Source organism: Pecten maximus, chromosome 1, assembly GCF_902652985.1.
Source record: "Pecten maximus chromosome 1, xPecMax1.1, whole genome shotgun sequence".
Taxonomy (NCBI): domain Eukaryota; kingdom Metazoa; phylum Mollusca; class Bivalvia; order Pectinida; family Pectinidae; genus Pecten; species Pecten maximus.
In genome coordinates, this window is record NC_047015.1 from 900849 (window position 1) to 916284 (window position 15436).

General features: G+C 35.9%; 1 protein-coding gene across 3 annotated transcripts in view; it reads left to right on the forward strand.

The window, feature by feature from the left end:
• Positions 1 to 15436, forward strand: part of LOC117321797 (sushi, von Willebrand factor type A, EGF and pentraxin domain-containing protein 1-like) — a 157721-nt gene that overhangs the window by 75951 nt on the left and 66334 nt on the right. For 2 of the 3 annotated variants that reach the window (XM_033876375.1, XM_033876382.1), the window contains exons 14-17: positions 7682 to 7855; positions 8738 to 8920; positions 9166 to 9345; positions 10804 to 11076. In XM_033876375.1, the coding sequence (XP_033732266.1) occupies positions 7682 to 7855; positions 8738 to 8920; positions 9166 to 9345; positions 10804 to 11076 (810 nt within the window). The remainder of the gene's footprint in view (positions 1 to 7681; positions 7856 to 8737; positions 8921 to 9165; positions 9346 to 10803; positions 11077 to 15436) is intronic. The other variant, XM_033876389.1, reaches the window with a different exon arrangement.

The following is a 15436-nucleotide window of genomic DNA, read 5'->3' on the forward strand; positions in this document are numbered from 1 at the left end:
ACCTAACTGTCAGTGTAAGTTTGTATAGAACTGTCAGTGTAAGTTTGTATAGAACCATACCTCACTGTCAGTATACGTTTGTATAGAACTGTCAGTGTAAGTTTGTATATAACCATACCTCACTGTCAGTGTAAGTTTGTATAGAACTGTCAGTGTAAGTTTGTATATAACCATACCTCACTGTCAGTGTAAGTTTGTATAGAACCATACCTCACTATCAGTGTAAGTTTGTATAGAACCGTACCTCATTGTCAGTGTAAGTTTGTATATAACCATACCTCATTGTCAGTATACGTTTGTATAGAACTGTCAGTGTAAGTTTGTATAGAACTGTCAGTGAAAGTTTGTATAGAACTGTCAGTGTAAGTTTGTATAGAACCATACCTCACTGTCAGTGTAAGTTTGTATAGAACTGTCAGTGTAAGTTTGTATATAACCATACCTCACTGTCAGTGTAAGTTTGTATAGAACCATACTTCACTGTCAGTGTAAGTTTGTATATAACCATACCTCATTGTCAGTGTAAGTTTGTATAGAACCATACCTTACTGTCAGTGTAAGTTTGTATATAACCATACCTCACTGTCAGTGTAAGTTTGTATATAACCATACCTCACTGTCAGTATACGTTTGTATATAACCATACCTCACTGTCAGTGTAAGTTTGTATATAACCATACCTCACTGTCAGTGTAAGTTTGTAGAGAACCGTCAGTGTAAGTTTGTATAGAACTGTCAGTGTAAGTTTGTATAGAACTGTACCTTATTGTCAAAGTAAGTTTGTATAGAACCATACCTCACTGTCAGTGTAAGTTTGTATAGAACCATATCTCACTGTCAGTATACGTTTGTATAGAACCGTACCTCATTGTCAGTGTAAGCTTGTATAGAACCGTACCTCATTGTCAGTGTAAGTTTGTATAGAACCGTACCTCATTGTCAGTGTAAGTTTTATAGAACCGTACCTCATTGTCAGTGTAAGTTTGTATAGAACCGTACCTCATTGTCAGTGTAAGTTTGTATAGAACCGTACCTCATTGTCAGTGTAAGCTTGTATAGAACCGTACTTCATTGTCAGTGTAAGTTTGTATATAACCATACCTCACTGTCAGTGTAAGTTTGTATATAACCATACCTCACTGTCAGTGTAAGTTTGTTTATAACTGTCAGTGTAAGTTTGTATAGAACCATACCTCACTGTCAGTATACGTTTGTATATAACTGTCAGTGTAAGTTTGTATAGAACTGTCAGTGTAAGTTTGTATATAACCATACCTCACTGTCAGTGTAAGTTTGTATATAACCATACCTCACTGTCAGTGTAAGTTTGTATAGAACCGTACCTCACTGTCAGTGTAAGTTTGTATAGAACCGTACCTCACTGTCGGTGTAAGTTTGTATATAACCATACCTTATTGTCAGTGTAAGTTTGTATAGAACCATACCTCACTGTCAGTGTAAGTTTGTATATAACCATACCTCACTGTCAGTGTAAGTTTGTATAGAACTGTACCTCATTGTCAGTGTAAGTTTGTATAGAACCATACCTCACTGTCAGTGTAAGTTTGTATAGAACCGTACCTCACTGTCAGTGTAAGTTTGTATAGAACTGTCAGTGTAAGTTTGTATAGAACCGTACCTCATTGTCAGTGTAAGTTTGTATAGAACTGTCAGTGTAAGTTTGTATATAACCGTACCTCATTGTCAGTGTAAGTTTGTATAGGACCATACCTCATTGTCAGTGTAAGTTTGTATAGAACCGTATCTCATTGTCAGTGTAAGTTTGTATAGAACTGTCAGTGTAAGTTAGTATAGAACCGTACCTCATTGTCAGTGTAAGTTTGTATAGAACTGTCAGTGTAAGTTTGTATAGAACCGTACCTCATTGTCAGTGTAAATTTGTATATAACCATACCTCACTGTCAGTGTAAGTTTGTATAGAACTGTACCTCATTGTCAGTGTAAGTTTGTATATAACCATACCTCACTGTCAGTATACGTTTGTATATAACCATACCTCACTGTCAGTGTAAGTTTGTATATAACCATACCTCACTGTCAGTGTAAGTTAGTATAGAACCGTACCTCATTGTCAGTGTAAGCTTGTATAGAACCGTACCTCATTGTCAGTGTAAGTTTGTATAGAACCGTACCTCATTGTCAGTGTAAGTTTGTATAGAACCGTACCTCACTGTCAGTGTAAGTTTGTATAGAACCGTACCTCATTGTCAGTGTAAGTTTGTATAGAACCGTACCTCACTGTCAGCGTAAGCTTGTATTGAACCGTACCTCACTGTCAGTGTAAGTTTGTATAGAACCGTACCTCACTGTCAGTATACGTTTGTATAGAACCGTACCTCATTGTCAGTGTAAGTTTGTATAGAACCGTACCTCATTGTCAGTGTAAGTTTGTATATAACCATACCTCATTGTCAGTGTAAGTTTGTATATAACCATACCTCACTGTCAGTGTAAGTTTGTATAGAACCATATCTCATTGTCAGTGTAAGTTTGTATAGAACTGTCAGTGTAAGTTTGTATATAACCATACCTCATTGTCAGTGTAAGTTTGTATAGAACCGTACCTCACTGTCAGTGTAAGTTTGTTTATAACTGTCAGTGTAAGTTAGTATAGAACCATACCTCACTGTCAGTGTAAGTTTGTATATAACCATACCTCACTGTCAGTGTAAGTTTATATATAACCATACCTCATTGTCAGTGTAAGCTTGTATAGAACCGTACCTCACTGTCAGTGTAAGTTTGTATAGAACCGTACCTCACTGTCAGTGTAAGTTTGTTTATAACTGTCAGTGTAAGTTTGTATAGAACCGTACCTCACTGTCAGTGTAAGTTTGTATATAACCATACCTCACTGTCAGTGTAAGCTTGTATAGAACCGTACCTCATTGTCAGTGTAAGTTTGTATAGAACCGTACCTCACTGTCAGTGTAAGTTTGTATAGAACCGTACCTCATTGTCAGTGTAAGTTTGTATATAACCATACCTCACTGTCAGTGTAAGTTTGTATAGAACCGTACCTCATTGTCAGTGTAAGTTTGTATAGAACCATACCTCATTGTCAGTGTAAGTTTGTATAGAACCATACCTCATTGTCAGTGTAAGTTTGTATATAACCATACCTCACTGTCAGTATACGTTTGTATAGAACCGTACCTCATTGTCAGTGTAAGTTTGTATAGAACCGTACCTCATTGTCAGTGTAAGTTTGTATAGAACCGTACCTCATTGTCAGTGTAAGTTTGTATAGAACCGTACCTCACTGTCAGTATACGTTTGTATAGAACCGTACCTCATTATCAGTGTAAGTTTGTATATAACCATACCTCACTGTCAGTGTAAGTTTCTATAGAACCGTACCTCATTGTCAGTGTAAGTTTGTATAGAACAATACCTCACTGTCAGTGTAAGTTTGTATAGAACCGTACCTCATTGTAAGTGTAAGTTTGTATATAACCATACCTCACTGTCAGTGTAAGTTTGTATAGAACCATACCTCATTGTCAGTGTAAGTTTGTATATAGCCATACCTCACTGTCAGTGTAAGTTTGTATAGGACCATACCTCACTGTCAGTGTAAGTTTGTATAGAACCGTATCTCATTGTCAGTGTAAGTTTGTATAGAACTGTCAGTGTAAGTTAGTATAGAACCGTACCTCATTGTCAGTGTAAGTTTGTATAGAACTGTCAGTGTAAGTTTGTATAGAACCGTACCTCATTGTCAGTGTAAATTTGTATATAACCATACCTCACTGTCAGTGTAAGTTTGTATAGAACTGTACCTCATTGTCAGTGTAAGTTTGTATATAACCATACCTCACTGTCAGTATACGTTTGTATATAACCATACCTCACTGTCAGTGTAAGTTTGTATATAACCATACCTCACTGTCAGTGTAAGTTAGTATAGAACCGTACCTCATTGTCAGTGTAAGCTTGTATAGAACCGTACCTCATTGTCAGTGTAAGTTTGTATAGAACCGTACCTCATTGTCAGTGTAAGTTTGTATAGAACCGTACCTCACTGTCAGTGTAAGTTTGTATAGAACCGTACCTCATTGTCAGTGTAAGTTTGTATAGAACCGTACCTCACTGTCAGCGTAAGCTTGTATTGAACCGTACCTCACTGTCAGTGTAAGTTTGTATAGAACCGTACCTCACTGTCAGTATACGTTTGTATAGAACCGTACCTCATTGTCAGTGTAAGTTTGTATAGAACCGTACCTCATTGTCAGTGTAAGTTTGTATATAACCATACCTCATTGTCAGTGTAAGTTTGTATATAACCATACCTCACTGTCAGTGTAAGTTTGTATATAACCATACCTCACTGTCAGTATACGTTTGTATATAACCATACCTCACTGTCAGTGTAAGTTTGTATAGAACCATATCTCATTGTCAGTGTAAGTTTGTATAGAACTGTCAGTGTAAGTTTGTATATAACCATACCTCATTGTCAGTGTAAGTTTGTATAGAACCGTACCTCACTGTCAGTGTAAGTTTTTTTATAACTGTCAGTGTAAGTTAGTATAGAACCATACCTCACTGTCAGTGTAAGTTTGTATATAACCATACCTCACTGTCAGTGTAAGTTTATATATAACCATACCTCATTGTCAGTGTAAGCTTGTATAGAACCGTACCTCACTGTCAGTGTAAGTTTGTATAGAACCGTACCTCACTGTCAGTGTAAGTTTGTTTATAACTGTCAGTGTAAGTTTGTATAGAACCGTACCTCACTGTCAGTGTAAGTTTGTATATAACCATACCTCACTGTCAGTGTAAGCTTGTATAGAACCGTACCTCATTGTCAGTGTAAGTTTGTATAGAACCGTACCTCACTGTCAGTGTAAGTTTGTATAGAACCGTACCTCATTGTCAGTGTAAGTTTGTATATAACCATACCTCACTGTCAGTGTAAGTTTGTATAGAACCGTACCTCATTGTCAGTGTAAGTTTGTATAGAACCATACCTCATTGTCAGTGTAAGTTTGTATAGAACCATACCTCATTGTCAGTGTAAGTTTGTATATAACCATACCTCACTGTCAGTATACGTTTGTATAGAACCGTACCTCATTGTCAGTGTAAGTTTGTATAGAACCGTACCTCATTGTCAGTGTAAGTTTGTATAGAACCGTACCTCATTGTCAGTGTAAGTTTGTATAGAACCGTACCTCACTGTCAGTATACGTTTGTATAGAACCGTACCTCATTATCAGTGTAAGTTTGTATATAACCATACCTCACTGTCAGTGTAAGTTTCTATAGAACCGTACCTCATTGTCAGTGTAAGTTTGTATAGAACAATACCTCACTGTCAGTGTAAGTTTGTATAGAACCGTACCTCATTGTAAGTGTAAGTTTGTATATAACCATACCTCACTGTCAGTGTAAGTTTGTATAGAACCATACCTCATTGTCAGTGTCAGTTTGTATAGAACCGTACCTCATTGTCAGTGTAAGTTTGTATATAGCCATACCTCACTGTCAGTGTAAGTTTGTATAGAACCATACCTCACTGTCAGTGTAAGTTTCTATATAACCATACCTCACTGTCAGTATACGTTTGTATATAACTGTACCTCACTGTCAGTGTAAGTTTGTATAGAACCGTACCTCATTGTCAGTGTAAGTTTGTATATAACCATACCTCATTGTCAGTATACGTTTGTATATAACCATACCTCACTGTCAGTGTAAGTTTGTATAGAACCGTACCTCATTGTCAGTGTAAGTTTGTATATAACCGTACCTCACTGCCAGTGTAAGTTTGTTTAGAACCGTACCTCATTGTCAGTGTAAGTTTGTATATAACCATACCTCACTGTCAGTGTAAGTTTGTATATAACCATACCTCACTGTCAGTGTAAGTTTGTATAGAACCGTACCTCATTGTCAGTGTAAGTTTGTATAACCATACATCACTGTCAGTATAAGTTTGTATATAACCATACCTCACTGTCAGTGTAAGTTTGTATATAACCATACCTCACTGTCAGTGTAAGTTTGTATATAACCATACCTCACTGTCAGTGTAAGTTTGTATAGAACCGTACCTCATTGTCAGTGTAAGTTTGTATAGAACTGTACCTCATTGTCAGTGTAAGTTTGTATAGAACCATATCTCATTGTCAGTGTAAGTTTGTATAGAACCGTACCTCATTGTCAGTGTAAGTTTGTATAGAACTGTACCTCATTGTCAGTGTAAGTTTGTATATAACCATACCTCACTGTCAGTATACGTTTGTATAGAACCGTACCTCACTGTCAGTATACGTTTGTATAGAACCGTACCTCATTGTCAGTGTAAGTTTGTATAGAACCGTACCTCATTGTCAGTGTAAGTTTGTATAGAACCGTACCTCATTGTCAGTGTAAGTTTGTATAGAACCGTACCTCATTGTCAGTGTAAGTTTGTATAGAACCGTACCTCATTATCAGTGTAAGTTTGTATAGAACCGTACCTCATTATCAGTGTAAGTTTGTATAGAACCGTACCTCATTGTCAGTGTAAGTTTGGATAGAACTGTACCTCATTGTCAGTGTAAGTTTGTATAGAACCATATCTCACTGTCAGTATACGTTTGTATAGAACCGTACCTCACTGTCAGTATACGTTTGTATAGAACCGTACCTCATTGTCAGTGTAAGTTTGTATAGAACCATACCTCATTGTCAGTGTAAGTTTGTATAGAACCGTACCTCATTATCAGTGTAAGTTTGTATAGAACCGTACCTCATTGTCAGTGTAAGTTTGTATATAACCATACCTCACTGTCAGTGTAAGTTTGTATATAACCATACCTCACTGTCAGTGTAAGTTTGTATAGAACCGTACCTCATTATCAGTGTAAGTTTGTATATAACCGTACCTCACTGTCAGTGTAAGTTTGTATATAACCATACCTCACTGTCAGTATACGTTTGTATAGAACCGTATCTCATTGTCAGTGTAAGTTTGTATAGAACCGTACCTCATTGTCAGTGTAAGTTTGTATATAACCATACCTCATTGTCAATGTAAGTTTGTATAGAACCGTACCTCATTATCAGTGTAAGTTTGTATAGAACCGTACCTCATTGTCAGTGTAAGTTTGTATATAACCATACCTCATTGTCAGTGTAAGTTTGTATAGAACCGTACCTCATTGTCAGTGTAAGCTTGTATAGAACCATACCTCACTGTCAGTGTAAGTTTGTATAGAACCGTACCTCATTGTCAGTGTAAGTTTGTATAGAACCATATCTCATTGTCAGTGTAAGTTTGTATATAACCATACCTCACTGTCAGTATAAGTTTGCTCCTCATTTGACCATGAACAGTGTGTGATTGATCAAAATATGTTTTGTGTTGCTGTGTTTGTAATTTGTATTGAGCGTTTGATTGATCAGCATTTTAGTGTGGCTATATTTGTAATTTGTATTGAGCGTTGGATTGATCCAGACTTTTTTGTTTAGCTATAGCTGTAATCTGTATTCAGCGTTTGATTGATCAACATTTTCATTTTTGTGTGACTGTATTTGTAATTTGTATTCAGATTTTAATCGATCCGAACATTTTCTATGTGGCTATATCTTTAACTTGTATTCAGTGTTACATAATATTATATAAAAGGGCATTGAAGAAGGTATATTTTTCTCATTTAAAATGCAGCTGTTTATTGTGGAATGCCATCATCTGTCACTAACGGATATGTTGTTAGAAGTAATGGAGTAACACACAACTCATACGCTACTTACGAGTGCTATCCGGGGTTCACCTTACGTGGGAGTGAGAATGTCACATGTACTTCCACAGGCCAGTGGACAGTTTCTCCAACTTGTCAAGGTAGGTTTGGATCGTTTGTCTTTTTTTTTTATCCGAATCAAGAAATTTGTGTCTTTTATATATGATGTCAAGGCATGTGTGTCTTTTATATCTGATGTCAATGAATTTGCGACTTTTATATCCGATATCAAGGAATGTGTGACTTGTATTTCTGATGTCAAGGAACGTGTAAAATTTATTTCTGATGTCAAGGAACTTGTGTTTTTTAAATCTGATGTTAAGAAATGTGTGAATTTTATAGCTGATGTCAAGGAACGTGTCTTTTATATCCGATATCAATGAATGTCAATGAATACAGGACTTTCATATCTGATGTCAAAGGACGTGTGACTTTTGTATCTGATGTCAAGGAATGTGTGTCCTTTCTATTTGATGTCAAGGAATGTGTGGCTTGTACATCAGATGTCAAGGAATGTTTGATTTTTTAAATCTGATGTCAATGAATGTGTGGCTTGTATACGACTTTCAAATCTGATGTCAAGGAATGCGTAACTTGTATAACTAATGTCAAGGAATATGAGACTTTTATATCTGATGTCAAGGAATACGTGACTTTTATATCTGATGTCAAGGAATACGTGACTTTTATATCTGATGTCAAGGAATATCTGATGTCAAGGAATACGTGACGTTTATATCTGACGTCAATGAATATCTGATGTCAAGGAATACGTGACGTTTATATTTGACGTCAAGGAATATCTGATGTCAAGGAATACGTGACGTTTATATCTGACGTCAAGGAATATCTGATGTCAAGGAATACGTGACGTTTATATCTGATGTCAAGGAATGTGTGATAATCATTGTTCTATACATAAGAATAACTCCACCTGTATGTGATTTCAATAACTTGTTTGGACATGATATTAAATTTTACAGGTGCAGTGTGCCCTCCGAGGACAACTTTAGCATTTGGAATAGAAAACATTACCCGGGGAGTTGACCGACAGTATGGAGCCATTGTGAATTATGAATGTGATCCAGGATATGAGATTGTCGGTAAACCAATCATCATTTGTCAGTCCAATAGTCAGTGGTCTGGTCACGTACCTACCTGTACAAGTAAGTAACCTGTCAAAGATTATATATTCAATAATGGTCAGTTTATATAATAGTTAGTATATTTACATAATGGCCATTATATTTACATAAGGGTCACTATATTACATAATGGTCAGTATATTTACATAATGGTCACTATATTACATATTGGTCAGTATGTGTACATAATTGGCAGTATTTTTACACAAGATGTAAAGGATGTGGGCCTTAAACATAGTGCTTCAATATCACTAAATATGTTGTAGAACTTTCCTGTACGACCCCCGAGATAAAGAATGCTCTTCCGTTATCTACAAGCCTGGAGATTGGAACTGCATTGACAGTAGGATGCAGACCTGGGTATGCATTTGCAGATAATAGAACGGTGAAGATAACAACATGCTTGCCAAGCCTGACATTAAGTCCAGATATCGGGCACTGTTTAAGTGAGTAAACTATCCACTATAGTAAAAAATGGAGGAGAATAACATCGATTCTTTTATTCCATCAAACTGAGTTCATAATGAATGATATATCACATTGGTAGATAACGTCATGAGTTTATAGATGTTGCTGTTTTTGATGTTGTTTATAGATATTGCTGTTTTTAGATGTTGTTTGAAAATGTTGCTGTTTTAGACGTTGTCTGTAGATGTTGGTTACAGATGTTGTGTTTAGATGTTGTTGTTTGAAGATATTTTGTCTATGGATGTTGTTGCTGAAAGATGTTGTTTCATGTAGATGTTGCTGGTTGTAAATGTTGTTGTTTCTAGATGTTATTGATAAATGTAATTATTAAGTCGTTACCATTGCTGGAAGATGTTGTTTGTAGATGTTGTTGTTTGTAGATATTGGTTTTATATGTTGTTTGTAATATTGTTTGTAGATGTTGTTGTTTGTAGATGTTGTTGTCTGTAGATATTGTTGTTTGTAGATGTTGTTGTCTGTAGATATTGGATTTAGATGTTGTTTGTTGATGTTGTTGTTTGTAGATGTTGTTGTTTGTAGATGTTGTTGTTTGTAGATGTTGTTGTTTGTAGATGTTGTTGTTTGTAGATATTGGTTTTATATGTTGTTTGTAATGTTGTTTGTAGATGTTTTTGTTTGTAGATGTTGTTTGTAGATGTTGTTGTTTGTAGATATTGGTTTTAGATGTTGTTTGTAATGTTGTTTGTTGATGTTGTTGTTTGTAGATGTTGTTGTTTGTAGATGTTGTTGTTTGTAGATGTTGTTGTCTGTAGATATTGGTTTTAGATGTTGTTGTTTGTAGATGCTGTTGTTTGTAGATGTTGTTGTTTGTAGATGTTGTTGTTTGTAGATGTTGTTGTCTGTAGAAATTGGTTTTAGATGTTGTTTGTAACGTTGTTTGTAGATGTTGTTTGTAATGTTGTTTGTAGATGTTACTGCTTGTATATATTGCTGTTTGCATGTGGTGTCAGGGTTCTTTTACAGAAAAATACCAAAACCGTATCTGGATTCATTTTGGTAATTTATTTTCCCTGTAACAATATAAAACACACATGAGACAATATACAAAACGAACTCTCCTAATAATAGATGTTTAGTTTGTGATGTTGTTGTTTGTAGATGTTTAGTTTGTGATGCTGTTTGCGATGTTGTTGTGTGTTGATATTGTTGTTTGTACCTGTTGATGAATGTAGATGTTGTATTTTATATATGTTGATTAATGTAAATGCTGTTTGTAGATGCTGATACATGTAAATATTGCTGAATGTAGATATTGCTGAATGTTGATATTGCTGAATGCTGATATTGCTGAATGTAGATATTGCTGAATGTTGATATTGCTGAATGTTGATATTGCTGAATGTAGATATTGCTGAATGTTGATATTGCTGAATGTTGATATTGCTTAATGCAGATGTTGTTTGCATTGTTTATAGATGTTGATGAGTGTGCTGGCGGTCATAATTGTGCCCACAAATGTTTGGACAATGAAGGGAGCTACAGCTGTGCTTGCAATGATGGATACAAACTCGACTTAAATGGTTTCACCTGTTCAGGTATGGTTTACGATGGATACAAACTCGACTTAAATGGTTTCACCTGTTCAGGTATGGTTTACGATGGATACAAACTCGACTTAAATGGTTTCACCTGTTCAGGTATGGTTTACGATGGATACAAACTCGACTTAAATGGTTTCACCTGTTCAGGTATGGTTTACGATGGATACAAACTCGACTTAAATGGTTTCACTTGTTCAGGTATGGTTTTGTAGTCTTGTATTCTTAACCATAATCATTGTTATATTGTGCAAACATTTTCTGGATACAAGTTTTTGTGCTTAGTACTATTAAAATGCTTAAATAAGCTAAAAGAAAACATGTCCCACTTTGTTGGAGAAAGAATGAAATAATTTTTGTGAGGATTTCTGATATTATAGAAGAATATGTCATAAAATTGACGTCTGTAAAACATTAAATTGTCAGATCATGTCCTTACGGAAAATAGCAAAATTATGCATATCGGAGCAAAACAACATCAGTCAATTGTACAAAGTCACATTTTTATCAAAGTTATATTTATCTGACAGTATAACTTCTCTACACATTATTAGATGGGCAGAGACCATAATTAAAACATGTGGGGAACTCAGCAGGTTAGTTGGGCAGAGACCAATATAACTTAACTAAAACCTGTTTGTAAACCAGACGGTTAGATGGACACAGACCAATATAACTTAAATAAAACCTATTGGTAAACCAGACGGTTAGATGGACACAGACCAATATAACTTAACTAAAACCTGTTTGTAAAGCAGACGGTTAGATGGACACAGACCAATATAACTTAAATAAAACCTATTGGTAAACCAGACGGTTAGATGGGCAGAGACCAATATAACTTAACTAAAACCTGTTTGTAAAGCAGACGGTTAGATGGACACAGACCAATATAACTTAAATAAAACCTGTTTGTAAACCAGACGGTTAGATGGACACAGACCAATATAACTTAACTAAAACCTGTTTTTAAAGCAGACGGTTAGATGGACACAGACCAATATAACTTAAATAAAACCTATTGGTAAACCAGACGGTTAGATGGGCAGAGACCAATTTAACTTAACTAAAACCTGTTTGTAAAGCAGACGGTTAGATGGACACAGACCAATATAACTTAAATAAAACCTGTTTGTAAACCAGACGGTTAGATGGACACAGACCAATATAACTTAACTAAAACCTGTTTGTAAAGCAGACGGTTAGATGGACACAGACCAATATAACTTAAATAAAACCTATTGGTAAACCAGACGGTTAGATGGGCAGAGACCAATATAACTTAACTAAAACCTGTTTGTAAAGCAGACGGTTAGATGGACACAGACCAATATAACTTAAATAAAACCTATTTGTAAACCAGACGGTTAGATGGACACAGACCAATATAACTTAACTAAAACCTTTTGGTAAACCAGACGGTTAGATGGACACAGACCAATATAACTTAACTAAAACCTGATTGTAAACCAGACGGTTAGATGGACACAGACCAATATAAATTAGCTAAAACCTATTTGTAAAGCAGACGGTTAGATGGGCAGAGACCAATATAACTTAACTAAAACCTGTTGTAAACCAGACGGTTAGATGGACACAGACCAATATATCTTAACTAAAACCTGTTGGTAAACCAGACGGTTAGATGGACACAGACCAATATAACTTAACTAAAACCTGTTGGTAAACCAGACGGTTAGATGGACACAGACCAATATAACTTAAATAAAACCTATTGGTAAACCAGACGGTTAGATGGACACAGACCAATATAACTTAACTAAAACCTGTTTGTAAAGCAGACGGTTAGATGGACACAGACCAATATAACTTAAATAAAACCTATTGGTAAACCAGACGGTTAGATGGCCAGAGACCAATATAACTTAACTAAAACCTGTTTGTAAAGCAGACGGTTAGATGGACACAGACCAATATAACTTAAATAAAACCTGTTTGTAAACCAGACGGTTAGATGGACACAGACCAATATAACTTAACTAAAACCTGTTTGTAAAGCAGACGGTTAGATGGACACAGACCAATATAACTTAAATAAAACCTATTGGTAAACCAGACGGTTAGATGGGCAGAGACCAATATAACTTAACTAAAACCTGTTTGTAAAGCAGACGGTTAGATGGACACAGACCAATATAACTTAAATAAAACCTATTTGTAAACCAGGCGGTTAGATGGACACAGACCAATATAACTTAACTAAAACCTGTTGGTAAACCAGACGGTTAGATGGACACAGACCAATATAACTTAACTAAAACCTGATTGTAAACCAGACGGTTAGATGGACACAGACCAATATAACTTAAATAAAACCTATTTGTAAAGCAGACGGTTAGATGGACACAGACCAATATAACTTAACTAAAACCTTTTGGTAAACCAGACGGTTAGATGGACACAGACCAATATAACTTAACTAAAACCTGTTTGTAAACCAGACGGTTAGATGGACACAGACCAATATAACTTAACTAAAACCTGTTGGTAAACCAGACGGTTAGATGGACACAGACCAATATAACTTAACTAAAACCTGATTGTAAACCAGACGGTTAGATGGACACAGACCAATATAACTTAACTAAAACCTGTTTGTAAACCAGACGGTTAGATGGACACAGACCAATATAACTTAACTAAAACCTGATTGTAAACCAGACGGTTAGATGGACACAGACCAATATAAATTAGCTAAAACCTATTTGTAAAGCAGACGGTTAGATGGGCAGATACCAATATAACTTAAATAAAACCTGTTTGTAAACCAGACGGTTAGATGGACACAGACCAATATAACTTAACTAAAACCTGATTGTAAACCAGACGGTTAGATGGGCAGAGACCAATATAACTTAAATAAAACCTGTTTGTAAACCAGACGGTTAGATGGACACAGACCAATATAACTTAACTAAAACCTGTTTGTAAACCAGACGGTTAGATGGACACGGACCAATATAACTTTACTAAAACCTGTTTGTAAACCAGACGGTTAGATGGACACAGACCAATATAACTTAACTAAAACCTGTTTGTAAACCAGACGGTTAGATGGACACAGACCAATATAACTTAACTAAAACCTGATTGTAAACCAGACGGTTAGATGGACACAGACCAATATAAATTAGCTAAAACCTATTTGTAAAGCAGACGGTTAGATGGGCAGAGACCAATATCACTTAACTAAAACCTGTTGTAAACCAGACGGTTAGACGGACACAGACCAATATAAATTAGCTAAAACCTATTTGTAAAGCAGACGGTTAGATGGGCAGAGACCAATATAACTAACTAAAACCTGTTGTAAGCCCGCCGGTTAGATAGACACAGACCAATATAACTTAACTAAAACCTGTTGTAAGCCAGACGGTTAGATTTGCAGAGACCAATATCACTTACCTTAATCATTCGGGGAACTAAGCTGATTAGATGGTCAGTGAATATTTTTTTTATTTAATACCTGTTGGCAGCCCAGCAGGTTAGGTGGGTAGAGACCAATACAAGACCACCACATCAGACGGTAACTAACTCGAGGTTAAGTTTCCCAAACGGGATCAAATGTGTTTGAACAAACATTTGTAGTTTCTAAAGTTGAGAGATTGTCTGATATACATGATGTATTGGGGATGGATTTTCTTCCAATGTATCAAAGGTATGTTCAGTTAGAAAAAAAATTCTAGTGACCAGTCAGGAAAATATTGAGAAGACAGATCAATGATGGTGACATAACAGTTATCTATGTGATGAACACAGAACAACAAAGTGTTAGGGTTTGGTTATGAATGGGTTTCCTCCGAAATTAGAGTTTGTTTTCCTCCGTAATTAGGGTCTGTTTTCCTCCGTAATTAGGGTTTGGTTTCTTCCGTAATTAGGGCTTGGTTTCCTCCGTAATTAGGGTTTGGTTTCCTCCGTAATTAGGGTTTAGTTACCTCCGTAATTAGGGTTTGGTTTCCTCCGTAATTAGGGTTTGGTTTCCTATGTAATTAGGGTTTGGTTTCCTCGGTAATTAGAGTTTAGTTACCTCCGTAATTAGGGTTTGGATTCCTCCGTAATAAGGCCTTGGTTTCCTCCGTAATTAGGGTTCGGATTCCTCTGTAATTAGGGTTTGGTTTCCTCCGTAATTAGGGTTTGGTTTCCTCCGTAATTAGCGTTTGGTTTCCTCCGTAATTAGGGTTTGGTTTCCTCCGTAATTAGGGTTTGGTTTCCTCCGTAATTAGGGTTTGGTTTCCTCCGTAATTAGCGTTTGGTTTCCTCATTAATTAGGGTTTGGTTTCCTCCATATTTAGGGCTTGGTTAGCTCCGTAATTAGGGTTTGGTTGATTAAGGTGCGAGACGACAACACAGTATTTAGGATTAGTTAGATTCCTTTTGTTTAACGTGTACATAGCATGTATAGATACAAGTATGTAAAATGAGTTTATTCAATGGTGTCAACATGCACTTGTATAAGGTATGATAAAGTACCAACAGTCTAAGGGCGATA